The sequence below is a fragment of the Coregonus lavaretus genome (assembly GCF_964263955.1).
Source record: "Coregonus lavaretus genome assembly, chromosome: 11".
Taxonomy (NCBI): Eukaryota; Metazoa; Chordata; class Actinopteri; order Salmoniformes; family Salmonidae; genus Coregonus; species Coregonus lavaretus.
The window spans coordinates 30,668,373-30,694,656 of NC_139998.1; the positions used below are offsets into that span (position 1 = coordinate 30,668,373).

Here is a 26,284-nt window from a genome sequence, read left to right on the forward strand (position 1 = left end):
TTGAATTGTAATGACCCAACCGAAGCCGGGCGGGCAGGTTGGCCGCTTTGACGCCTCGCTCAATTAAAACGTGTCTCTATTTTTGCGTTTTATCGCTGGCGCTGTAGTCACACAAAACAATACAAATGTAATTATTCACATTTATTTTATCTCATTTGACTTGGAAGCGGTAGCTAAGGGTTGAGGCTTTACCATAGGCTACATGCTAAATTAGACCAATTCATCCACTTATGGAAACAACATCGCTATCAGCAAAGATGATTGGAGATATGGACTATCCTGCTAGCATACAGTCAGTGCTCTGCATGTCCGGTCTTTTCCACCCGACTCCCTCTGCCTGCCTGCTTCTGGTGAATTTTTCGCTTAAAGGGTTACTTGAGGATTTTGGCAATGAGGCCCTTTATCTACTTCCCCAGAGTCAGATGAACCAGTGGATACCATTTTTATGTCCCAGTGGATACCATTGTTATGTCTCTGTGTCTAGTATGAAGGAAGTTAAGAGGTAGTTTCGCGAGCCAATGTTAATTAGCCTTAGCGCGATGACTCGAAGTCTATGGGTATCTGCTAGCATGCTAGTAGAAAGAGATATTAGAAATATCACCCTACATTCATCTAAGCCAGGGGTGTCAAACTAATTTTTCCCAGAGGCTGCATTCGGTCTTCAACAAGGTCCTGAGGGCCACACTGAAAATGTATTATACTTAGTTGCTGTCAAAATTTGCAAAAAAATAGTTCTCTATCCATCATTTTTGGCATTTCCGATGCTCCCTGACTGGCTAGCTAGCTTTAATTTCTGTGATTTTCTGCGTGCTGGACACAGTCAAGAAACTCTATTAATGTACATCCATTATAATTTCTACTCAGTTTCGATTAGTTTTGAGTATTTTTTAAAGTATATCGAGTTTGTTTTCCAGCCCCAAAAATATATATTTCTCAAAAATAAAAAACATGTTTGTTTTTTTACTCAAGACCAACTGTGGACCGGATTGGACCCACTCGCAGGCCGGATCCAGCCCGCAGGCCTTATGTTTGACACCCCTGATCTAAGCCATTGTATTTTGGACAGTTAGCATGTGGACAGTTTATTAGTTGCTCAAACACACACGGTGATATTCAATACTATAGCATATTAATAGGTCAGTGACTACCCACTGGGCAAAACACTGGTTGAATCAAAGTTGTTTACACATCATTTCAACAACAAAAATTATATATGATGACATTGAATCAACGTGGAAAACTGATTGGATTTGCAAAAAGTCATCAACGTAAGGGATTTTTTAAAAATTTTAACGTTAATCCAATGACAGGGTGACATTTTTTGTTGATTTCATGTTGAATTCACCTTAGTTGACAACTCAACCAAATGTAAATCAAAACTAGAGTGCTTTATTTTGCAGTTGTCCTGGCTACAGTAGGATTGTTCAACAACACAAACTAGTGCCTGTTGACTTGAGAGAAAAGTAAAACAGGTAAGTGCACATCTCTTTCCATCTTGACAACAAATAAGTCAATAATCTCCATCATTAGATAAAGCCATGGTCTCAGGTCAGTGAGGTCACTCAACAACACATACAGTATAGCCAAGACTGCGCTAACATTATCAGCACTGTTAGGCTTAGAGGATATAGTCAAACTAAGACATATGCAGGGTGGGGCTATGTTACGGGCTTACAGCCTTACTACTTGTGCCAAGAGGAGCTCATTATTTGGCCAGATAGGATCCAGGGACCAGTCCTGACAGGCCGTTCCTCTCCACAGTCCACCAGCCATCCACACCCTGCTCAATGACCACCACCGTCTCCCCTGCAGACATGGACAGCTCATCCGCACTCTAGAGACGGACAAGGACAGGTTAGGTTTAGTTCAAATGTCACAGAAACGTGAATCCACTCATTCTTAGTGTATGCCTAGATGTTGAATGCGGGCATATAGGGTGTCAGAGCATTCTGACCTGAGCCACATAGTCATACAGCGCCTGGTACTCCTCTCTGCTCTCTGAGATGGTTGGCTCATCTCGCAGAAATCCAGGAATGGAGGCGTACACTCCATCTGATGTGTCGGCTAAGGATTACACATGAAGTCATCGAGGCAAGCAGATTAATCAGTTATTGGGTCAAACCACTGGCAGTTTGAAACCTCAGTACCACAACTATTGACTGAACTAAAAGAGTAAGTCCATGTAATGTAGTGTGATGTGATATAGTGTCAGACCCTGCTTAATATTGTGGCAACAGCTACTTTTGCGTCAAGGGACATTTTACCTGAAATCAGGTGGATGTTTTAGATGGAAAATCTGCATGATCAGGTTATGGGCTATTACTGTATGTTTTCACATTATGATTGGAACAAGATCAACACAATGCATTGTTATGAGGGGGCATAGAAAGAGAACATACATTGTTATTTTCTCAGTCTCAAATATGTTTTTACCTGACAAGTAACAATGTAATGACTGTGAAAAAACATTATCTCTCCCTGTCCACAAATGGTTTCTATTGGTACCACACTTATTAATTTACAGTAATTGTAGCAGCATACAAACCAGTAGGTGGGGCTAGTGGCTGTGAACAGTCATTAACGTTGGTTTTAGAGCCAGCCGAAGAGTTGCCTTGCAAAAGGTTTGAAAACCTAAAAGTAATTAAACAGAGTTTACTTTGCTTCACATTGTAAACATGTTGTTTTGATGAGTTAAATGTGCATTCTTGTAGTGCAAAAACAATTCTTAGTATCTCTAACCTCTTCATAACTCCTCCTACAAAGCGGGCACTGCCATTGGTGTCTGTCCAGGGCTCCCTGTCATAGTAGTTCTCAAACACAATGGGATCTGGGGAGAAATCACAGGCATTCAGCAAAGCAAACTCACCCAAAGCCTAAGTAAAGAGTGTATCACAGAGACATGGCTGCACTGCAAAGTGCAAACAAAGGGTGAACATATTATTTCTCAATGTGGCCACATATTTTCATCAATATTTTACTATTTTGACATTTAAAGATGTAATATTGAAATGTTCAGACCTGGAACATATTCATGTACACAAACCATTAAACAGGACTGGTGGTGTAGTGTACCTACCTGGTGGACTTGAGCCAGTGCTTTTCATCTCAACAAAGCAGTTGTTGTCTACCATGATGTCACACAGTTCTAGAGTTTTCCTCACATCCTCATAACACTGAAAGTACATTTTGGGCACGGCTCAAACACATTCAGTTTACTTTCTTCATTCATCATTACTAATCAGCCTTACTGAGTAGTCTTATAGCTACTATATGATACAGTTGAGACACATTCTATATTTGTCTTATATACTGGTATACATGGTACCATGCTTTAAAATGCTGACTAATGCTACTGATATTGTGGATTACAGTATGGCTTGGTAAGACAAAAACTTGACCAACCTCATCATCTTTGACACATTGCATTGAAAATTGGTTACAGTGGACCCAGATGGCATTCCTTAGGATGTTGATACGATCTCCCTCCTGCTGCTGAAAGACCTGCAGGGGATAACCCCTTTTTACAACAATCTGTAGACCAACAGCTGGTCTGACAGCTAATATTTACGTAATTTAAGAAAAGTTTGTCAGATCATACTGTACAATCCAACTTGCATTCATTGCAATGACATCAGAATATGCCTCAATGTACCTCACATGTGCTCTCATGTGTGGTTTCCCATTCTTGGCGAATCTTGTCTAGCTGTTCGATGTTTGACATGTATTGTTTTTCTGAGGACAAAGAAGCAAAGGTGGTATTCAGATAATACACAGTTATTGACTCCTGTGCTGGAATAATTGTTGAAGATTCATTGGATCCTCTGTCACAGTGGAGGCACAATATACACTAAGTGTAAAAAACATTAAGAACACCTGTTCTTTCTATGACATAGACTGACCAGGTAAATCCAGGTGAAAGCTATGACTCCTTATTGATGTCACTTGTTAAATCCACTTCAATCAGTGTAGATGAAGGGGAAGAGACAGGTTAAAGAAGGATTTTTAAGCCTTGAGACAATTGAGACATGGATTGTGTATGTGTGTCATTCAGAGGGTGAATGGGCAAGACACAATATTTAAGTGCCTTTGAATGGGGTATGGAAGTAGGTGTCAGTCGCACCGGTTTGTGTCAAGAACTGCAACGCTGCTGGGTTTTTCACGCTCAACAGTTTCTTGTGTGTATCAAAAATGGTCCACCACCCAAAGGACATCCAGCCAACTTGACACAACAGTGGGACGCATTGGAGTCAACATGGGCCAGCATCCCTGGGGAAGGTGTTCTTAATGTTTTGTACACTCAGTGTATATGGCCTTTAGAAATATAATCTGCAAATTGGAAGAAAATTCTAAGATTACTTGATGAAATATTTTTTTTTACAACAGTTCATTTCTGTTAAACCTCAGCATTATGGTGATGAAAGGGAGACAAAAACAAACTGTCAAATCATGCTATGGTTTTTCAACAATCTTGATTTCAAGTCATGGACTGCCTTTATTTGGAGTACAACGACAGGAAAAGATAGGAGCTCAGTAGCCTAGTATCGCTTACCTGCCTCTCCTGCTGCCTCCCTGCACTGCTTAGACTTGTTGAGCATCTGCAAACGAACAGGGATGTTACTGTCACTGACAGGAAACTAATGCATAAATGTCAGTACTAAAGAGTACGGAAATGATCTCCCAATTACATCATTAGAAATAATGTAGTTCTTTTTTCAAGATAAACCGCCTCTACCCTCTGTCTACTGGCGAATGTACAATCACTGGAGAACAAACTAGACGAGCTCCGTTCGATACTATTCTATCAACGGGACCTGAAGAACAGTAATATCCTATGCTTCACGGAGTCATGGCTCAAGAGTCATAAACTCAAGGGTGGGGGTGTGTCTCTTTGTTAATAACAGCTTGTACGCAATCTCTAATTTTAAGGAAGTCTCAAGGTTCTGCTCGCCTGAGTTAGAATACCTCATGATAAGCTGTAGACCATACTATTTACCAAGAGAGTTTTTATCTATATTTCTCATAGCTGTCTATATACCACCACAAACCGATGCTGGCACTAAGACTTAACGAGCTATACAGGGCCATAAGCCAACAAGAAAATGCTCAGCCAGAGGCAGCGCTCCTAGTGGCTGGTGATTTTAATGCAGGAAAACTGAAATCTGTTTTACCTCATTTCTACCAGCTTGTCACCTGTGCAACTAGAGGGGGAAAAAACTCCACACACAGAGGTGCATACAAAGCTCACCTTCGCCCTCCATTTGGCAAATCTGACCATAACTCTATATTCCTGATTCCTGCTTACAAGCAAAAACTCAAACAGGAAGTACCAGTGACACACTCAATTAGGAAGTGGTCTGATGAAGCAGATGCTAAGCTACAGGACTGTTTTGCTAGCACAGACTGGAATATGTTCCGGGATTCATCCGATGGCATTGAGGAGTTTACCACATCAGTCACCGGCTTCATTAATAAGTGCATCGACGACGTCATCCCCACAGTGACCGTGCGTACATATCCCAACCAGAAGCCATGGATTACAGGCAGCATCCACACTGAGCTAAAGGCTAGAACTGCCGCTTTCAAGGAGCGGGACACTAACCTGGATGCTTATAAGAAATCCCGTTACGCCCTCTGACGAACCATCAACAGGCATAGCGTCAAAACAGGACTAAGATCAAATCCTAGTACACCGGCTCAGGCACTAGTCGGATGTGGCAGGGCTTGCAAACTATCATGGATTACAAAGGGAAACCCAGCTAACGGCTGCCCAGTGACATGAGCCTACCAGATGAGCTAAATGCCTTCTATGCTCGCTTCGAGGCAAGCAACACTGAACCATGCGTGAGCCAGACGGATTACCAGGACGCGTGCTCAGAGAATGCGCAGACCAGCTGGCAAGTGTCTTCACTGACATTTTGAACCTCCCCCTGACCCAGTCTGTAATACCTACAGTACATGTTTCAAGCAGACCACCATAGTCCCTGTGCCCAAGAACGCCAAAGTAACCTGTCTAAATGACTATCGCCCCATAGCACTCACATCTGTAGCCATGAAATGCTTTGAAAGGCTGGTCATGGCTCACATCAACCCCTCCTGTACTCATAGTTCACCCACGACTGTGTGGCCGCACACGCTCCAACACAATCATTAAGTTTGCTGACGACACTACCGTGATAGGCCTGATCACCGACAACGATGATACAGCCTATAGGGAGGAAGTCAGAGATCTGGCAGTGTGGTGCCAGGACAACAACCTCTCCCTCAACGTCAGTAAGACAAAGGAGCTGATTTTGGACTACAGGAAACGGAGGGCCGAGCACGTCCCCATTCATATCGACGGGGCTGCAGTGGAGCGGGTCGCAAGCTTCAAGTTCCTCGGTGTCCACATCACTAAGGATCTATCATGGTCCAAACACACCAACACAGTTGTGAAGAGGGCACCACAACGCCTCTTCCCCGTCAGGAGGCTGAAAAGATTTTGGCATGGGCCCACAGACTCTCAAAAGGTTCTACAGCTGCACCATCGAGAGCATCTCGACTGCCTGAATCACAGCGTGGTATGGCAACATACGCTGCTGCTAATGTCTAATATCTATCCTGTTGCCTAGTCACTTTACCTCTACACTGAGTACACAAAACATTAGGAACATCTGCTCTTTCCATGACATAGACTGACCAGGTGAATCCAGGGGAAAGCTATGATCCCTTATAGATGTCACTTTTTAAATCCACTTCAATCAGTTGAGATGAAGGGGAGGAGACAGGTTAAAGAAGGATTTTTAAGCCTGGAGACAATTGAGACATGGATTGTGTACGTGTGCCATTCAGAGGGTGAATGGGCAAGACAAAATATTTAAGTGCCTTTGAATGGGGTATGGTAGTTAGTAGGTACCATGCCCTGACAAATTTAGGCTGTTTTGAGGGCAAAAGCGATGGGTGCAACTCAATATTAGGAAGGTGTTCCTAATGTTTGGTATACTCAGTGTATGTAAAGTACATAGCTACCTCAATTACCTCATACCCCTGCACATCAAATCAGTACTGGTATTCCCTGTATATTGCCATGTTATTTGTCTTTAACTGCATTGTTGGAAAAGGACCCGTAAGTAAGCATTTCATGGTTAGTCTACACCTGTTGTCTACGAAGCATGTGACAAATAACATTTGATTTGAAATGGTAAAACAGTAAACAGAAAGAACAGAATTTCTATTTCATCACTCAGTTGAAGGGGATGGTTGCAGGAATCCCCATGAACATGCCCCACACAGCAACAGTGCAGAATGTGTGTTAAAATTCACTCTATGATGAAAATCAAACCATTCACTGCAATATACATCCTCTGTTATTATTCCTACAATTCAAAACATATAGCCTACAGACTGACCTACAACTAGTGTATGTTACATTTTACACAAATACTCAGAGGGAGCACTATGTTACGATTTCATACAATTTAATGGTCTATTTCTAAGCCTTGTTCCCATTGTCAGTTAAGTAGATGTGTTGTCCAGTGTGGATGGGAAGAGTTTAGTGATTTACCCTTTCAGCCTGCTTGGGTGTGGTGGTGGCTGCACTGCTCAACCTCTCAGCAGCTTGCTCTGCCTCATCCGCCTCTCTGCACCTTTGGTCATAGGACCTTTTAGACTGGAAAAGGACACACAGAAAGGGAACTTGTTATCAGGTTTACAATACTACACAATGTACTTACCTCTAGGGCTGTTGCGAAGACCGTATTACCGCCACAGCGGCGGCCATGAGTAATGAAGGCAGTCAAATTCCACGTGACCGTTTAGTCACGGTAATTTGGGTTATCCAAGCTATGATGCTGCTGATGGTCATTAGTAGCCTACCAAACTTGCTAACTGCCTGGTACTCAGCACTCTATTGTCCCTCTAATCACTCTGACATCAATGCAAATGTTATCGAAAATGTATTCATTTTTTAAATAAATTTGCAAACATTTATAAAAACCTGTTTTCGCTTTGTGATTATGGGGTATTGTGTGTAGATTGCTTTTTTAAATGTTTTCATCCATTTTAGGTTAAGGCTGTAACTTAACAAAATGTGGAAAAAGTCAAGGGGTCTGAATAATTTCCGAAGGCACTGTAAGCAGCGCGTGAGTTTCAAGTTTGGGGAAGATAATTTTCACCATAAAAATGCACCTTTATACAGTGAGGGAAAAAAGTATTTGATCCCCTGCTGATTTTGTATGTTTGCCCACTGACAAAGAAATGATCAGTCTATAATTTTAATGGTAGGTTTATTTGAACAGTGAGAGACAGAATAACAACAAAACAATCCAGAAGAACGCATGTCAAAAATGTTATAAATTGATTTGCATTTTAATGAGGGAAATAAGTATTTGACCCCCTCTCAATCAGAAAGATTTCTGGCTCCCAGGTGTCTTTTATACAGGTAACGAGCTGAGATTAGGAGCACACTCTTGAAGGGAGTGCTCCTAATCTCAGTTTGTTACCTGTATAAAAGACACCTGTCCACAGAAGCAATCAATCAATCAGATTCCAAACTCTCCACCATGGCCAAGACCAAAGAGCTCTCCAAGGATGTCAGGGACAAGATTGTAGACCTACAGGGCTGGAATGGGCTACAAGACCATCGCCAAGCAGCTTGGTGAGAAGGTGAGAACAGTTGGTGCGATTATTCGCAAATTCCCTCGGCCTGGGGCTCCATGCAAGATCTCACCTCGTGGAGTTGCAATGATCATGAGAACGGTGAGGAATCAGCCCAGAACTACACGGGAGGATCTTGTCAATGATCTCAAGGCAGCTGGGACCATAGTCACCAAGAAAACAATTGGTAACACACTACGCTGTGAAGGACTGAAATCCTGCAGCGCCCGCAAGGTCCCCCTGCTTAAGAAAGCACATATACAGGCCCATCTGAAGTTTGCCAATGAACATCTGAATGATTCAGAGGAGAACTGGGTGAAAGTGTTGTGGTCAGATGAAACCAAAATCGAGCTCTTTGGCATCAACTCAACTCGCCGTGTTTGGAGGAGGAGGAATGCTGCCTATGACCCCAAGAACACCATCCCCACCGTCAAACATGGAGGTGGAAACATTATGCTTTGGGGGTGTTTTTCTGCTAAGGGGACAGGACAACTTCACCGCATCAAAGGGACGATGGACGGCGCCATGTACCGTCAAATCTTGGGTGAGAACCTCCTTCCCTCAGCCAGGGCATTGCAAATGGGTCGTAGATGGGTATTCCAGCATGACAATGACCCAAAACACACAGCCAAGGCAACAAAGGAGTGGCTCAAGAAGAAGCACATTAAGGTCCTGGAGTGGCCTGGCCAGTCTCCAGACCTTAATCCCATAGAAAATATGTGGAGGGAGCTGAAGGTTCGAGTTGCCAAACGTCAGCCTCGAAACCTTACTGACTTGGAGAAGATCTGCAAAGAGGAGTGGGACAAACTCCCTCCTGAGATGTGTGCAAACCTGGTGGCCAACTACAAGAAAAACGTCTGACCTCTGTGATTGCCAACAAGGGTTTTGCCACCAAGTACTAAGTCATGTTTTGCAGAGGGGTCAAATACTTATTTCCCTAATTAAAATGCAAATCAATTTATAACATTTTTTACATGCGTTTTTCTGGATTTTTTTGTTGTTATTCTGTCTCTCACTGTTCAAATAAACCTACCATTACAATTATAGACTGATCATGTCTTTGTCAGTGGGAAAACGTACAAAATCAGCAGGGGATCAAATACTTTTTTCCCTCACTGTAATAAAAGCATTACATGCATAATCGCATTTGCGGTCACTTTTGATAATGGTGTTTTCCTGCTAATGGCACATTCGTGCTTATGGCCTACTGCCGTGTGCGCATTGCTGCGCTTATCTTCTGAAAAAAAAAGACTAATAGTTTATCAACATTTTAATCTAAACGTTCTGATCTGTTGCATCAGCCACATTGCGTTTTCTTTATGCTAATGGTTGTATTAATTTGGGATCTATCGCATCCCACAATTGTCCCAGACTATGTTTGGAATATTTATTTCTCACACAGAATAGAATAGGTCAACTTTTGTACTATGGGGGATTGTAGATTGACATAGGCTAGGGCTTTTGCTGTTCGTTAGGCCTACTCATCCTGTTGGCTGACGAAAAGTAAATGTGGACAGTTCTTCCAATATCTTCAATATGCACCTCGGAATTGGATAAGGACGCGCGCAGTTGCGTCCCGGATGTGTCTGTCTTCACTTGTAGCCTGTGAGAAATACCCGATCACGTGATGGAGAGCCATGTGAGTGAGAGGTGCAGCACTCTGGGCCAAGGGCACAACGGCCACAGGCCGCAAAAGGCATGGATTTTTTTAGGGTGCATTACGGCCACACAAAGGGAATGCCGCTGTGAAATTTGAGGCATTATCAAGTGCTTGTCAAATTGTGAATGAGAGACTGATGAATTGTGCACAGCCTGCACAAAAAACAAAGCAGAGCTCATGCCTTTCAAGCAACTTTTTTCAAATCATCATTAGTCGCATCATGCAGCCTTACAATGTATAAAAAATCTAAACATATAGTCCAACGTTTGTAGAACAACAAAAATTACATTAATAACGCTAAATTAAGCATATATGATTACCTATTTCTTTGTTAACCGCTCAACAAAGAATAGCCGCATGTGGCACTCAAATCGTTTGGAGAAAATATCCTTTCTATTTTATTCAGCTTTGTTAAATTGTTTTCTTCATATTATAAAATAATATCAAATAATGCCACGGAATTCTAAGCAAATCTTGTCTGCTAAATGAACTAGTGTAGCCCACAACCATTTGGCATAGCCAGATCAGGACCTAACATAAGGACAACTCAGAGTATGCTATTCTACATTTTCTACATATCATGCTTCTTTAGACCTGTCTAAAATAAATAATGGATTTATTGTGAAGGTGTAGGCTATATTACATGGATTTATAATAGTTTTTAAAATGTAGATGTTCCAAAGGTCTGCATCAGTGGCTTGTAGGCTATGTGTGGAAGCCAGGAGATGCTAAATGTGTTTATGTTAATTAACGGGCAATTACCATGAGACCAACAGTTATTGGCTTGACAATCACCGGCTGACGAAATTTCATGACTGCCACAGCCCTACTTGCCTCCAATTATTACATCAAGACAGCTATTATTATTTGACACTTTACATGAAGCTGCTGCCAGATAAGGAACAGAAAGTGCAATCAAGTGCGAGAGATGCATGTGCAAGCAGGGAGACTAAAATAAAACAAATAGAGCAGGATTTCCTGAGCTGATAGTTGCGTTTCAGAGGCACCTCCTCAGCTTGCCACGGAATGGCCCTCTTTGTTTCCCTTTCTATCTGTATGCTCTTGGTGGTGCAACCTATTAGTCGTGTGCATAACAAAGTCCTTACCGGTATATAATTTGGGCTGATAGAAAAACAAAAGGACCTTTGAAAGTAAAGCTAAAATAATCCTGACACATTGAGTTACTTTGAGACATGTGAAGGTCTCAAAGCCCAGGCATCAAGCCCTACCTACAACTATACGGAATAGGGCTTCACGTCACACAAATGAGCATACAGATAAAGAAATTAAGAAGCTTTTTGGTAGGAACTGTGCTCACCTCCATTGTTTTCTTGTATAAAGACACCTTCATCTTCTGAACCTTGTCCATGACGCCTTCAAACTGAGACAGAGAGAAACATGCTGTGACTGATACACATATAGCTGATCAATTACACATCAATAGTGGATTGATCTCATCTAACCACTGATACTCTTTCTGTCCTTTAACAGCAATGCAAATCAGCAAAAACATTTGAAATCAAAGTATATGATTTAATAGTACAACATACTCTATGTAGATATTCACCACAATGCACTAACAATAGATTGTCTTTAGACCTTGTGTAGGTGAATGCTATTTATAGCATTAATGTGGGTGAATGCTATACATTTCAAACCAAAACCTTTTTTCTCTGCTCTTTCTGTCGCTCCCTGAACTGTTCCATCCTCTTGACTTCTTCCTTTAACATCCCAGAGAGCTGTATGTGTAGGTTCCCAATGTTCTCAATTTCTACAAAACATGAGGTAACATATTACAAATCTGGGATGAAGTAGTGCTGCTTACAGGTGTTTCAACTGCATAGCTACAAGTGGACGATTAAAATTATGTTCTACTTACGGACTTTGAGTTGGTCAAGGGATGCTCTCAAAGAGCTGTGAAAAGAATATAACTGTGACAAAGTGCAAATACATTTATTTTACACAATACATTATAACACACACCACTCTCTCTACCAAAACGTAAGGCATTTAGTTTCCATGAATTCTGAGAGCAGAGTCACTCACCTGATCTCACAGAGACCCCCTGCCTTGCGTGCAATCGTCACCAACTCCTTGCCATATCTCTCTTCTGCGGATGCCCTATCCAATGGAAACACAATATTTCTTAACTTATAATTGTGACATAATATAACTTCATACACAATGTAGGAACAGTTTGGCTGCCACCAATTACCTCATCTTCAAGAGCTCCTCCATGTCTTTGCACATCCGTCGACCCTCACAGAGTCTCTGGATGAGAGCCTCATATCCCACATTACTGATGAAATCCACTCCCTACAACCATACAGAATCATAGCATTATCTTAACAACTTCAAAGAAAAGAAAATGCTAAGTTTTAATACAAAGGTCCAAAGAAAGTCATTTTCAAAAAATAGATGCAAATATTCATCTTTCAGCCACAGCAGCTATTGACACTTTTACTTTAACAGCTTTATGGTGTTCGGCAAAACAAAATGCTTTCATGGATGCCGTGTACATAATAGTATGGAATGCCAGTGCAGGTGAAAGTTATAAGTTAAATGACATATATCACATACTGTAGTAGGCCTTCAGTGGAGATGTTGCTGGGCCCACACTGTATCACTCATACCTTGCAGTACATACCACCCAGTTTTCACAGGAAAACAGCCATAAACAGTAGCTTGGTCATAAAAATCACTTAGTTAGCAGCAACAGAAATTATTCGACTGTCAACTGCCTCATGTATCAACATCAAACCATTGACTGTCGTCTGTTAGCTGAACTTGGGCTTATACATGATTGTGTACTATGTGAAGTAAAACATGTATAAATAAATGTACAATACAGAATGCCAAATACTGGTATTTGTATTGCACAATTATTATACAATATCAAACATAATTCAATGGCAAACTATTTCATACAAAGTAATAAGAAAACATGCACAATATGTAAATTTTTATTTGCAAAGGTTAGAAGGGGATTATTGCACCGAGCCTCCTATGCAAATCAACCCAGAAGCTGTCTGTAGTTTTGTAGATTACAGTTCTGACAATGCATCACAGTCAGAAGATCAAATACAGAAAGAGACAAGAGCCTGGCCTGTTTTACAGGAAGCTCAGCATAGAGGTACTGGCACTCAGAAAATAGCAATCCAGACAAGATAATAAGTTACAACAATGTTGTGAGGGCCTAGTTATTTAGATAGTACATTTCTTCATCATAGCATATTAAATAAAGTTTGTATGTTTAGAAAAATAATGAAATTGGCTGTAAGGCCATAGAACAAACACATTTGTAAAGATGACAATCTGAGAGCCAATGAAAGATACTAAGTTTAATTTAGTAAAGGGCTGCCTCTGAGGCAGGGGTACTGCCTCAGGTGTTGTCACCACAATAACAGTTTGGATTATGCAGTAAATAATTTAGCTGTATCTGCTGATAGCCTCTGTGCAGTGCATTTCTAAAAAATTACCTAAACCTTATCTTATCCATATAGATTGAGCATCAAAGTGGTTAGTCAAGACGTTAATATGAACTCACCCAAAACGCATCTTTGAATTGTAAAGCCATCTCAGCAGTAGATCAAATGTGATATCCTCTGTGCGGGCATTCAGTAAAGAAAGCACTTTGAGGCTGGGTCAAAGCCAGTGAAAATTATAATGCCACACACAGGAAACACTCAGTCAGTACCCAGGGCTTGAAGTTCACTAGTTTGACTCAAATGAGGAAGAGCTTCAGTGTGATGTCAGCTAACACAGACAGCCTGCATCCAAGATAACATTGAAGTTGGTTGTCATTTGATAGATGAATACCCTAAAAACATCTAAATATGTATTCTATAGGAAAATGATCATACAATCAACCCATTCAGAAATGTTACATGTAAATCAATAAGACCTTTCTTGAACATAATTAACAGAAATAATATATATACAGTACCGTTCAAAAGTTTTAGAACACCTACTCATTCAAGGGTTTGTCTTTATTTTTACTATTTTCTACATTGTAGAATAATAGTGAAGACATCAAAACTATGAAATAACACATATGGAATCATGTAGTAACCAAAAAAGTGTTAAACAAATCAAAATGTATTTTATATTTGAGATTCTTCAAATAGCCACCCTTTGCCTTGATGACAGCTTTGCACACTCTTGGCATTCTCTCAACCAACTTCATGGGGTAGTCACCTGGAATGCATTTCAATTAACAGGTGTGCCTTCTTAAAAGTTAATTTGTGGAATTTCTTTCCTTTTTAATGCGTTTGATCCAATCAGTTGTGTTGTGACAAGGTAGTGGGGGTTTGCAGAAGATAGCCCTATTTGGCAAAATACCAAGTCCATATTATGGCCAGAACAGCTCAAATAAGCACAGAGAAACGACAGTCCATCATTACATGAAGGTCAGTCAATCCGGAACATTTCAAGAACTTTGAAAGTGCAGTCACAAAAACCATAAAGTGCTATGATGAAACTGGGTCTCATGAGGACCGCCACAGGAATGGAAGACCCAGAGTTACCTCTGCTGCAGAGGATAAGTTCATTCGAGTTACCAGCCTCAGAAATTGCAGCCCAAATAAATGTTTCACAGAGTTCAAGTAACAGACACATCTCAACATCAACTGTTCAGAGGAGACCGTGTGAATCAGGCCTCGAATTACTGCAAAGAAACCACTACTAAAGGACACCAATAAGAAGAAGAGACTGGCTTGGGCCAAGAAACACGAGCAATGGACATTAGACAGGTAGAAATGTGTCCTTTGGTCTGGAGTCCAAATTGGAGATTTTTGTTCCAACTGCCGTGTCTTTGTGAGATGCGGTGTGGGTAAACGGATGATCTCCGCATGTGTATTCCCCACCATAAAGCATGGAGGAGGTGGTGTTATGGTGTGGGGGTGCTTTGCTGGTGACACTGTAATTTATTTAGAATTCAAGGCACACTTAACCAGCATGGCTACCACAGCATTCTGCAGCGATACGCCATCCCATCTGGTTTGGGCTTAGTGGGACTATCACTTGTTTTTCAACAGGACAATGACCCAACACACCTCCAGGCTGTGTAAGGGCTATTTTACCAAGAAGAAGATTGATGGAGTGCTGCATCAGATGACCTGGCCTCCACAATCCCCCCAACCTCAACCAAATTGAGATGGTTTGGGATGAGTTGGACCGCAGAGTGAAGGAAAAGCAGCCAACAAGTGCTCAGCATATGTGGGAACTCCTTCAAGACTGTTGGAAAAGCATTCCAGGTGAAGCTGGTTGAGAGAATGCAAAGAGTGTGCAAAGCTGTCATCAAGGCAAAGGGTGGCTTTTTGAAGAATCTCAAATATAAAATATATTTTGATATGTTTAACACTTTTTGGGGTACTACATGATTCCATATGTGTTATTTCATAGTTTTGATTTCTTCACTATTATTCTACAATGTAAAAAATAAAGAAAAACCCTTGAATGAGTAGGTGTTCTAGAACTTTTGACCGGTAGTGTGCATCATAGTAAAACAAAAATCCACTGTTATAATTCGTCGTGTGACACATGCAGTTGTCTTCCGTAGTCTGTTACTTCACTATTCATAAAAATTTCTTGATTTTTCAAAACCTCTGACTCTGACAGTCTCCCATCACCATCTTGGTCCATTTCTTTGATGAGGTGAATAGCCTGTTAAAACATGAGAGCAAAGCAAAATAATTAGAGCAAACTGAAGAGAACTGATAGATACACCCACTTTCAATGAGGATACCATTCATACCAACCAATGTATAAATGTTTCCATACCCTGACTGCACTTCACAGGAACTAATATGTTATAAACAAATTAGAAATGTCACACCTAGAGCACCCTAGGGAGGCATGGCTGTCAATGTAATGCAGATACACAGTAGTTTAGTGGTTACTCACCTCCTCCCGTGCAGAGCCATAGCTGTTAGGGGCCACCCAGCGGAGCTGTTCCTCTCGATTCAACTTGCCATCCTTGTCTTGATCATAGAGGTCGTCAAAGCGGACAGTTTCCTCAATCTCCCACTTTGATGGGTCATCCTCCTCTGAAGTACACACACACACATTACTAAAGCAGGAAAGCCAACTCAGCCCTTACAAACCATTATATCATAGTATATTGAGAAAAACACAGAAAGTATTATTCTGTGCTTACCATTAGTTCGAATATCTCCAATAAATTCACTTAGACTGATGAACCCATCTTTATCCATGTCATATTCACTCAACACATCTTCAATGGCAAAATCCTAAAAGAAAAATGAACAGCAAAATATTACCACACCAAACGTTTCATTCTTCTCATCTAAATACAAATGTAAACAGCTTGTTTTGTGTAGAGATGTCTTACAGCCATGTGATCCACTTCAGATGGGTGTGTAAATGCAAGAAACTCAGTTAGGTTAAGGCCTGGTGTGCCATCCATATCAGCAAAGTCAAAGCGCTTCTTTTCCTTTAAGTGGAGCTAAAAAGGAAAAGATTGATAAGTACTGTGACGTGTAGAGCATGTGTGATCCATAATATGTTGTCAACAATAAAATAAAGGCTAACTGGTACAACTAAGATGATCATACAAATCTGAGAGACTCTTCTTCTGGATCCTCCAGAACAGCATTCTCATCAATATTAATGACTCGTTCATGGACAACCATGTTGTATTCTTCCCACGACACAACACCATCGTTGTTGGTGTCAAATTCAGGGAAGCGCTCCGCTGCATCATCCAATGCGTATTTCCTGTAGACATGTTGAATCCATAGTGTGATCTCCTCTGTAGGGGCAATAGATTACACATACAGGCAGTAGATTACACATACAGTATCCATTCCATACCATTATATCAACTGCGTGAATTTGTTTGAACAATGTGGGATTCATTGTCCATCTGAAAGTCAAACTAAATCTTAAGACAAAGTAGTTGTTTTTTACCTGAGGTTAAATGTTTGTCAGAATCTTTATCAATCTTCTTCAGGATTTCCATAATTTTTTTCCTTTGCTCAGCTGGACTAAGTTTCTTTATTTCATATCTGTCCTAAAACACAAGTTATAGAAATGGTGAGATAGTGAATATGACTGAAAGGGGACATTAATCAGATGGAGAGAAATTACAACCTCAGTTCCCAATAGGAGATCCATGTTGTGCTCAGGGTTGTGCTGATGACCCACATAATGATCGTCATGATTGTGGGAGCTCTCTCCAAAGGCATAGTGCATTACAAGCAATGCAATGGGTAAAACTGAGTATTCCATCTATGACGGAGAAAAAAACTATGTTATAATTTTAGCATGCTTTGGTAAGCTTAAAGAATAATATAGCTTAAGAATTAATCTAACATTTATTTCACATATCACTGATGTACTGTATGGTTCTGGTTCTACTACTACTAACTCACTGTATGAAAAGCGAAGACAATAGCGCTCCCTGGTGGTGGTCGACATTAAAGAGACTTGACAGTCTGGGCTACAACAATACAGTACTGTAGCTAGCTAGCTAGCTAACGACTAACGTTAGCTATTTATCAACCAAAGTTTTGCTGTCAGTCATTGAACCCCCCCCTAGTAAGCTTAGTAGGCCTAAGCTTACTTGGCTGATGTAGGTTACTAGGAAACTAACTAGCTAGGGTTAGCTAGCTAATACTGCTGCGAATTTTCCTAAAATAAACTGATTTGTTGACAATGAATGTCTGACAAAACTGAGGATTCTGAACTGAAGTCAGACGTTTGGTAAGGTTAGCTGAGCGACTTCCTGGTTATTTTAGGAGAAGATTATGTCGTAAACAAACCTTTGATTGTGCAAATTCCTCGCTCCAGCTCGCAAAGTTTGGGTTAAAATTGGAGTAATGTCCAATAATGCTGAGGACTCCAGGAGCAAGAGGACACGAGCAGATAGACTTCACAAAAAATGTTACTTCATCCTTCTATCCCGCCCATTTATTTGGTTGCCATGGTTGAAAGTTTAAGTCCCACCCCTAGCCCCAATTCTGTGTTTTGTGATTGGTTTATATTTCTTCAGTGTCCGCCTAACAAACTAATGATTGGATAGTGTCTGTGTCTGTCATACATTTAATCATACACTTCCGGCAAAATGCTTTGTGGATTATATCTGTCAGTGGTGTTTTATATCGTTTCCATCAACACAGAAAACACGACAAGTTAGCTCATTTTCAAAGACGTTTAGCGTTTACCCTGATAATTGAATTACATTTGCGTACATGTCAAAAGACAGTCGCAACGATGGACGACGGCGTGGCGGTGGTCAGCACCGACTCGGCATTAGAATTGGACAAGGCGGGGACGGGAGGGAGAGGTCTGGCAGCAACAGCTCTGGGTCCTCGCATGGAGGAGGCAAAAGCAGGAATACTACCATAACCGTTGCCTTGAAGGTAATGTAGCTAGCTCTATTTTCAAGTTGTACTGTATAATGTAACTATGACCTGCAAAGTAAGACCGCGTTCAGATAGCCATCAAATATGAACGTATTAACTAGTTAGCTAACTAACTTGGCTGGTAACCGGCTAGCCACCTCTCAATTAAACACTGAGTATACCAAACATTAGGAACACGTTCCTAATAATATTTAGCTCCCGGGCACGGCCGGGGTCGAACCCCAGGCTGTAGTGGCGCCTCAGACCGCTGCGCCACTCGGGAGACCACGTTGTAAATCTTGATACAAACCGGTGTGCCAGGAACCTACTACCATACCCCGTTCGAAGGCACTTACATCGTTTGTCTTGCCCATTCACCCTCTGAATGGCACACATACACAATCCATGTGTCAATTGTCTCAAGGCTTAAAAATCCTTCTTTAACCTGTCTCCTCCCCTTCATCTCCACTGATTGAAGTGGATTTAAGAAGTTACATCAGTAAGGGATCATAGCTTTTACCTGGTCAGTCTGTCATTGAAAGAGCAGGTGTTCTTAATGTTTTGTATACTCACTGCATATAGGATGCCATCACACAGCATGCATACTATATAATTTGTAAGTATTGATTACAGTGGCCTGCCAAAATACAGTAATAATAATAATAATAATATGCCATTTAGCAGACGCTTTTATCCAAAGCGACTTACAGTCATGCGTGCATACATTTTTTTTTTGTGTATGGGTGGTCCCGGGGATCGAACCCACTACCTTAGCGTTACAAGCGCCGTGCTCTACCAGCTGAGCTACAGGGATGCAATGCTTTGTCGACATGTGGCAATACATTGTCAGCTGTGATAAAATATGCCAGTTGATAGAATTCAAACATTCAAATTATTCTCTGTGCATGTAGTGTTATGTCAGTCATTAGAAAATACAAGGCTATTCATTGCAGCTATGGAGGTTATTGTTAGAGATGGGTGAGCTCAGGTTATTACTCAGACAAAAAGTAACAATTCTTAATAGTTCCAGTTAAGCATCTCTTCCATTGCTGATGACACCAACATGTTGATTTTTAGGCAAAGTGGTGTTTTCAAAAAGAAACCCTGCTATCACATGAAATCTCTTGCTGCAGACCTCATACGCTAGTAACAACGTTTATTGTGAAACTACTCATTTGGCACAAAGTTGCAGGGGGAACATGTGGGTTTGTGTTTGTCTTCCAGCCTTGTATGATTCATCCATTGCCGAGTCCAATCGGATGCTGCTGAGCCTCAGCCTATCTGGATAATGCAAGCTACCATTAGCACACTCCTTGAGCCTGCAGTTACACACATCACTGGCAGCGGAGGACAGGCTGAGGGGCAGGCCTGCTGTGTGCATGCACATTTCAAGTTTTAATTTTCAAGTTTTAATGTCACATGCACAAGTACAGTGAAATGCCTTTCTTGCGAACTCAAAACCCAACAATGCAATAATCAATAACAATGTATTACTAGAAAAAAAACACGCAAAATAAGAAATATGAAATACATAATTAAGTAAGCATACTATATACAGGAAATATTTAAAGTCAGTTCCAATACCACATGACTGCGCAGTGCTGTGGCAGAGGGAGGGATTCCCACGGGGGGCCAGTATGATTTTTTTTAAACAAAAAATAATAATGTATGCACTCACTAACTGTAAGTCGCTCTGGATAAGAGCGTCTGCTAAATGACTAAAATGTAAATGTAAATGTGAGAGGGGGCTGCGATGCAGCGCTGTGAGATGACAGAAGAGGAGAGAAGCTGTAAATACAGAAAGCAGTGCAGAGGAGAGGAGAGCCGGCAGGCAGAAAAGCAGCAGTGGTCTGCAGCACGGTGGTGGCTGGCTGCTAGCTCAGCTCAGAGCTCAGCACTGATTACAGACAGCAGACGGGGTGAAAGGACCATCATCCCGCTAAGCACCCGGCTCACTCAATCACCATTGGAGTACTTGACACAGCTGGGCAAGTTGCTATAAGGGTTCGAGCTACATACAGTCTATTTTGGTCCTGCTGTCGGATGACTATGTCACCTAGCACAAGTGGCAATGCAGACGAGGGGAAACAGGTTGCTGAAGTGGGCTGCAAAAGTATGTCAGGGGCGGATAAGGACGAGGAACCTGCTTACAGACTCTACTTCTATTCTGTATGTATCTTCTAATCTTTGTCTCTTTCCCACTCTCTTTCTGCATGCGTCTGTTTGTAGACCTGCTTTTAGAAGGAAAACCCTGCACCTGCTCCTCAGGACTGGCTCTTTCCTGTGCACATGTAGAGGCTCAGTCTGTAAACCAGTTAGCATAACACATGCTCCAAAAACAACCTGTACTGGCTTCCATAGTCAAGGACAGGTGGTAGCAGCTGATTAAGTGGATCAGGAGAGCCTTTCTGTAAGCCTTGCCTGCCTCCGGCTGAACAGCTAGGCAGCCATCAGTCAAGACTATAGGCTTCCTGCAAGTCAAGAGTGATCCCTCATCAGATGGCTGCCAAGCCCAGGAAACACAGTGTAAATATTTACTGCTATGATGGTAACCTAGCTTGCTATTTGTTAATTTTCAGTGGAGTTTGGCTGCTCTGTTTGATGTGCAGCCTCAGTGATGTTGGTGTTTGATCCTATTGTCCTTATGCTCTTCTATGGTAATAGAACGGATCTTATATGTAAAGGATATTTTTTTGCTCACTCAAAGTAAGTCAATTGTGAATATTCCAGAAGGACATGAAATGGTAGCAGACCAGGACACTGCTTGCTGTTTATGCATGTGTAAAACCTAATGAGTCAAATGAGCATGTAGCCTATTCTGTCAGCATCCTAGGATACTATAGTGTGGGAGTTTCACACAGAAGAGATACCATGGGCTTGATTAAAAGAAAGAAGTACCTCTGTATTGTCAAACACTTCATATGGTAGATAAACGGTAATGCTAGTGTTGTTCTAATTCGTTTCTTTGAACAGTGTCATGGAAGTAATTTATTTTGTTGTAGTCTTTGTGAATGGCAGTGACAGTTGAGACTCGAGATAGAACAATTTGTCTCATGACATGACTCGGTTGCTATTACGGATAGAATGCAGAGAACCGTGAGTCTGGTTCAAGTCCCGATTTTGATAAGTAAGTCCAAATTCAGGTAGCAATTTTTAGTCTAATTGGGTTACCAGTAGATTTTACTTTGTTATCCACCGGGAGATTATTTTGCATTTAAACTCGAAATAGTGTCGCTGTAAATCCACTCTATTCTGTATTTGGAAAATATGCAAAATATGTGTGTGTTTGTGCACATGCGCATTGGTGTGTGAGTGTGCGAGGGAGAGGTAAAGAGAGGAGCGAGCAAGAGGTTTTGGCATCCGCTCAACTTGCATGACTAACTCAATGTCACTTGAGGTGCCCAGGGAGAGGCCGGTGCCCAGGCAGAAGCCAGGGCCCAGGGTTCAGAGACGTCTCTATTACAACACAGTACTCTGCATTTATTTATGACATTTGATGCCCCCATGTTAATTAAACCCATAACCTATGTGTCTATCTCCTGTTACCAAGCACCATAACATAACACGCAGGTGTGAAGAGCCACGTTGTCTTGTGCTGTTCAAAACATCACATGCTTTATATGACCTGTTTGGGGCAGGTTTCCTTGGCCATAAAACACCAGTGCACATTCTCTAGTGTAGCCTAGCCTACATGTAGGGCAACTATGCTGCATAAAAATGTACTACTAATCTACTGTTCTGAACAAAGCACCAGTTTTCATCCACAGCGTGTTGTCAATGTTATGAACTCATCCATGAAGTCCTACAGCTGGGTTATATGCCTTCATGTGAAGTTAGGTTTTGGTATTTGGTACCATTTGATGTAATCCCCATTTTGTCTGCAGGCGTCCTTTCAGCGGTCAAACAGCCATGACAAGGTGAGGAAGATTGTGGCAGAAGAGGGCCGTGCTGCTCGAAATCTCATCGCCTGGAGTGTTCCTCTGGAGAACAAAGAGGAGGAAGGCCAGTGACGTCAAAATATATACACACACACGCTCAAATGGGACTTATAATACTGTATGTATCAGTCTGATGTAAAAGGAATGAGTCTTTTTATGAACACAGATGCGTGTTTCTTTGAAGTAGATTCCATTGTGTTTTTCACCAGATCAATTTTTGTTGTCTTGGTGGGTATAGAATTGATTGGATGGGCAAATACCAATGTTCACCTCCAGTGGCAGGTGCTGATATTGACTTACAGTGCATGAATCAAACCCTTTATCTATTTGGAATAGAGGAATCAATGAACTTGGGCACAGCAGAGGGCATTGTGGTGGGGAAAGGTCACGCGAATCCAGACACTCTCTTGGCTGTAATACAGTATCACCGATAACAAAATGACAACTTCTGATTCACCTCTCAGTTATTCTATGCATTGGCCTTCATATATTTCCCTTCCCTGAGACGACTGGAATCAAAACAGGTGTCAAGATGAACTTTTGCTGTGAAGAGACAGAATCATTAGATCATTTGTTTTGGTTCTGTCCATTTGTAGCTTGTTTTTGGACACAGGTCCAGGGATGGCTAAAGGATTGCAATATTTACCTGGAACTAACCTTGCAGATAGCATTACTGGGTGATCTGAAAAGTCATAGTCAATCGATCAATAATATAATAATACTTTTAGCAAAAATGTTTATTTTTAATTCACAATCTGTAGAAGCAATGAGAATAGAAAGGTTCAGAACTTTTGTAAAACATCACAGTACGGTTGAAATATATATGGCAAATAGAAATCCTATATGGATGGTGTTAAGAGATAGATGGGAGGTATTGAATAGAGTTGAAGGATGGGACTAATAACAAATAATAACAAAGATAACTAATAATGTAAGCATACTGTGTCCATAATAAGTATATAGGTTGTAGGTTGGGAGCTTTTGGGAAAGAGCACAGTTAGAAAGATATGGCATATAGAAGCAAACCGGATGGACATCATGAAAATGATTGGAGAGGTTGAGAGTAGAAGAAGTTCAGGAGCAAAAAAATAAAATAAAAAATATATATATAATAGAATTATTGTAAAATTAACTCTGTCCATAAGGTGTAGATAGTAAGTATAGACCGGAAGTAGAGGCCTGGGCAATGTTGTTCACTAATTTACTCCAAGTAGGGAAAGGATGGCGGGGTTGAAAAGTAATAAAGGGGAGTATATATATAAAAAAACATGGGGGATTGGAAGTGATGCAGACAATTACATTGATAGAAGATACAATATATCTGCACTATTAAGCTGATCCACCCCCCCCCCCAAAAAAAAGGGGAAAAAAAGAACTCTGTCATTTCACTGGTCCCTCGTCAGATAAAAATAAAATAAAATATCAATATGACTCCGATTTAATGAGCTTCACACCCACTAGTAGTGGAGGAATGTTCAATGGATTGACAGAAAACAATCAGTTTGCTAACTTTTAAACATGATTGATCATGATTAGGAACACACACCAATTAACCAAGTTAGTCCTTTGATTGAACACTGGTTGAATATTTCATAACTGTCTGGATGGGTTCCGCAATGGGTAACTCGACAACAAACAAGAAATATGTTATTGGTATCACAGATGAAACCTGCTCATGCTCACAGCCTTGTGGTCATTGTAACAGGGTTGTTTTCCCACAGTATTTGGGAATGCTACCTACTCTGACAATGTTGGGCAGAGTACAGCGTGAGAGAGGGAGAGAGAGATCGCTTTCTCTTTTCTCTTGCGGGGCTTTGGGTCAGCCTGTATTGTGCGTGTGCGGTTCTGTACTTTTATGTTTTGTTACTCCCTCAGGCCATATTCCATCTTTGGCTGAACAAAGGGTGACCAGATCAATGTAAAAGCCATGTGGGTCTTTTAGAACTAATAGTCTGTTCTTCTGAATGTCAATGTTTTTCATTTTTTTATGTTTCACAGGGAAGTCCAAGACCCATACAAACACCAATTTGAGGAATCAGAGAAATAACTCTGGACTGCATAGGAATAAGAAACAGGTGTGCATATTGTCATCTTTTAATATTAGCTTACATACATGTTCTAATTTTGCTTCCTTTATGAAATAATAAAACCTAAAGATGGATGAAATAGTTTGCTCACTGCTATATAAGCACCTGTACAACTAGAGCTCATTGTAGACCTAGCAACATCCTGTTATTTGTCTCAACATTATGCTTTGTCTCCCCTTCTGCTGTCTCTACAGAATACAGGCCTGGACAGCAAGAGCACAGCCGGGGCCTTGCTTGACAAGGGAGCAGAAAAGAGCCCTTCCAAAGCCAGGCAGCCGCGCAAGGTGGACCTGCGAGCACGATACTGGGCCTTCCTCTTCGACAACCTGCGGCGGGCCGTTGACGAGATCTATGTCACCTGTGAATCAGATCAGAGTGTGGTGGAGTGTAAGGTAGGGCTCTGGACCTTAAGTTGTGACCCAAAACCTAAACACCCCTGTCAAATGTAATCTACATCAACAGGGTCCTTGACAACAAAAATATGAGCAACTGGAGGCACTGCAGAGCACCACACTTTATGAACACTAGAGGGAGATATTGAGTTGATAACGGAGGTTCTCCTTCTCCTCTCTCACATTCCTCTTGTTCTCTGGTTAGTGTCAGAGGGGCCTTTGAAGGCTTGCTGGTGAGAGAATTATCACAGGGCACTCTCCTGGGTTTGGCAGGAGGGAGTGGATATTGATGACATGGTGTAAACAATGTTGATGTGTGGTGTAAGGGCTGTGCTAGTGGGCTTGGAATGGGGTCCGGGCCGGCCCACTGGAAGGGGAATGGTGCCTGAGTCCCTGTTTGGGGCAACAATGAATGTGAAGTTCTATGTACTCAACTACTTAATGGATAGGCTACTGATGGTACACAATAAGGATATTGGGATTTTGATAATACACAGTAATGCTTTTGTTTACTAGGCAGGGTATAATCCTGTTTCAGGGCTGGCCTGCCGTGTTGATCTGGGTCTACTCTGCTCTGCTGTATCGATCAGTCTGCCATGCAGCATTATGCTGAGCATGGTTGTGGTGACCGCGTGTGGTCAGTGCTGGAACACGCTGCCCCTGCCTGTGGTCTCCATGCTGACAGTGGGGCTGTGTGAGATGTAGTCTGGCTGTTGTGTGTTCTCACCCCAGTGAAGTCTAATGGGCTGGGCTCATATACCCCCCGTCCCCGTCAGTCCCACCCAGCCAGCCTCAGCCCGGCCCTAATGGACTGACTGACGCTCTGATAAATGATAGAATTAGCTGGAGGGGAAGCAGAGTGCTCTGATACCACCCGGCCACAATCCCCTGGAGCAGTGTAAATCTGCACTTTGTGCTCTCACTCAAACACAAACAGCCCCTCTGCGCTCTACCACCCACTGACACACAGCTCTGGCCTGGCATCACTTTGTACTCAGGCCTATAGACTAGTTTAGACTCTATAGTCTAAGCCGGGGGGGGAAGGGTTCTACTGAGCTAACGTATGGATTTGTTTTAAGATGGTCATACAAAGGATTATTTAGTTATTTGATTTTGCATTTTATTTGATTAAACATTGAATTTGGCCTTACTGCTATTAGTCCATAGAAACGCATTGAATAACAGCCTCATACATGGATAAAGAGAGTAA

General features: G+C 41.5%; 2 protein-coding genes and 1 pseudogene across 3 annotated transcripts in view; 1 reads left to right on the forward strand and 2 right to left on the reverse strand.

Moving 5' to 3' along the window:
- Positions 1-1,068: 1,068 nt before the first annotated feature.
- Positions 1,069-13,975, reverse strand: LOC311136864 (proline-serine-threonine phosphatase-interacting protein 1-like). Its single transcript, XM_084171170.1, has 15 exons — positions 13,839-13,975; positions 12,507-12,607; positions 12,338-12,412; positions 12,171-12,205; positions 11,956-12,062; positions 11,610-11,672; positions 7,541-7,645; positions 4,550-4,595; positions 3,653-3,732; positions 3,403-3,501; positions 3,077-3,173; positions 2,740-2,827; positions 2,546-2,631; positions 1,955-2,064; positions 1,069-1,834 (listed from the first exon to the last, which is right to left on the reverse strand). The coding sequence occupies exons 1-15, from the start codon at positions 13,866-13,868 to the stop codon at positions 1,706-1,708; spliced, it is 1,251 nt and encodes a 416-aa protein (XP_084027296.1). The 5' UTR covers positions 13,869-13,975; the 3' UTR covers positions 1,069-1,705.
- On the reverse strand, positions 13,239-18,174 carry rcn2 (reticulocalbin 2). The gene is made up of 8 exons (XM_084171171.1): positions 18,076-18,174; positions 17,405-17,542; positions 17,222-17,324; positions 16,867-17,063; positions 16,644-16,757; positions 16,449-16,542; positions 16,196-16,338; positions 13,239-15,955 (listed from the first exon to the last, which is right to left on the reverse strand). Exons 2-8 carry the CDS (start codon positions 17,540-17,542, stop codon positions 15,812-15,814), a joined length of 933 nt encoding a protein of 310 aa, XP_084027297.1. The 5' UTR covers positions 18,076-18,174; the 3' UTR covers positions 13,239-15,811.
- A 240-nt stretch (positions 18,175-18,414) lies between these two features.
- LOC311137510 (S phase cyclin A-associated protein in the endoplasmic reticulum-like) overlaps positions 18,415-26,284 on the forward strand; it is a 120,114-nt pseudogene continuing 112,244 nt past the window's right edge. The window contains exons 1-4 of the transcript XR_014615453.1: positions 18,415-18,675; positions 22,542-22,659; positions 24,594-24,670; positions 24,877-25,074. The product of XR_014615453.1 is annotated as a S phase cyclin A-associated protein in the endoplasmic reticulum-like (transcript). The remainder of the gene's footprint in view (positions 18,676-22,541; positions 22,660-24,593; positions 24,671-24,876; positions 25,075-26,284) is intronic.

Coding starts and splice junctions, on each gene's coding strand:
- LOC311136864 (XM_084171170.1), bottom strand. CDS start 13,868: ATGGCTTTACAATTCAAAGATGCGTTTTGG. Junction 12,608..13,838: donor AATTCAAAGATGCGTTTTGG/GTGAGTTCATAT, acceptor GTATGGTTGTAG/GGAGTGGATTTCATCAGTAA. Junction 3,733..4,549: donor GGAGGCAGCAGGAGAGGCAG/GTAAGCGATACT, acceptor CTTTGTCCTCAG/AAAAACAATACATGTCAAAC.
- rcn2 (XM_084171171.1), bottom strand. CDS start 17,542: ATGGAATACTCAGTTTTACCCATTGCATTGCTTGTAATGCACTATGCC. Junction 17,064..17,221: donor TGACAAACATTTAACCTCAG/GTAAAAAACAAC, acceptor TTGCCCCTACAG/AGGAGATCACACTATGGATT. Junction 16,758..16,866: donor AAGAAGAGTCTCTCAGATTT/GTATGATCATCT, acceptor TTTCCTTTTTAG/CTCCACTTAAAGGAAAAGAA.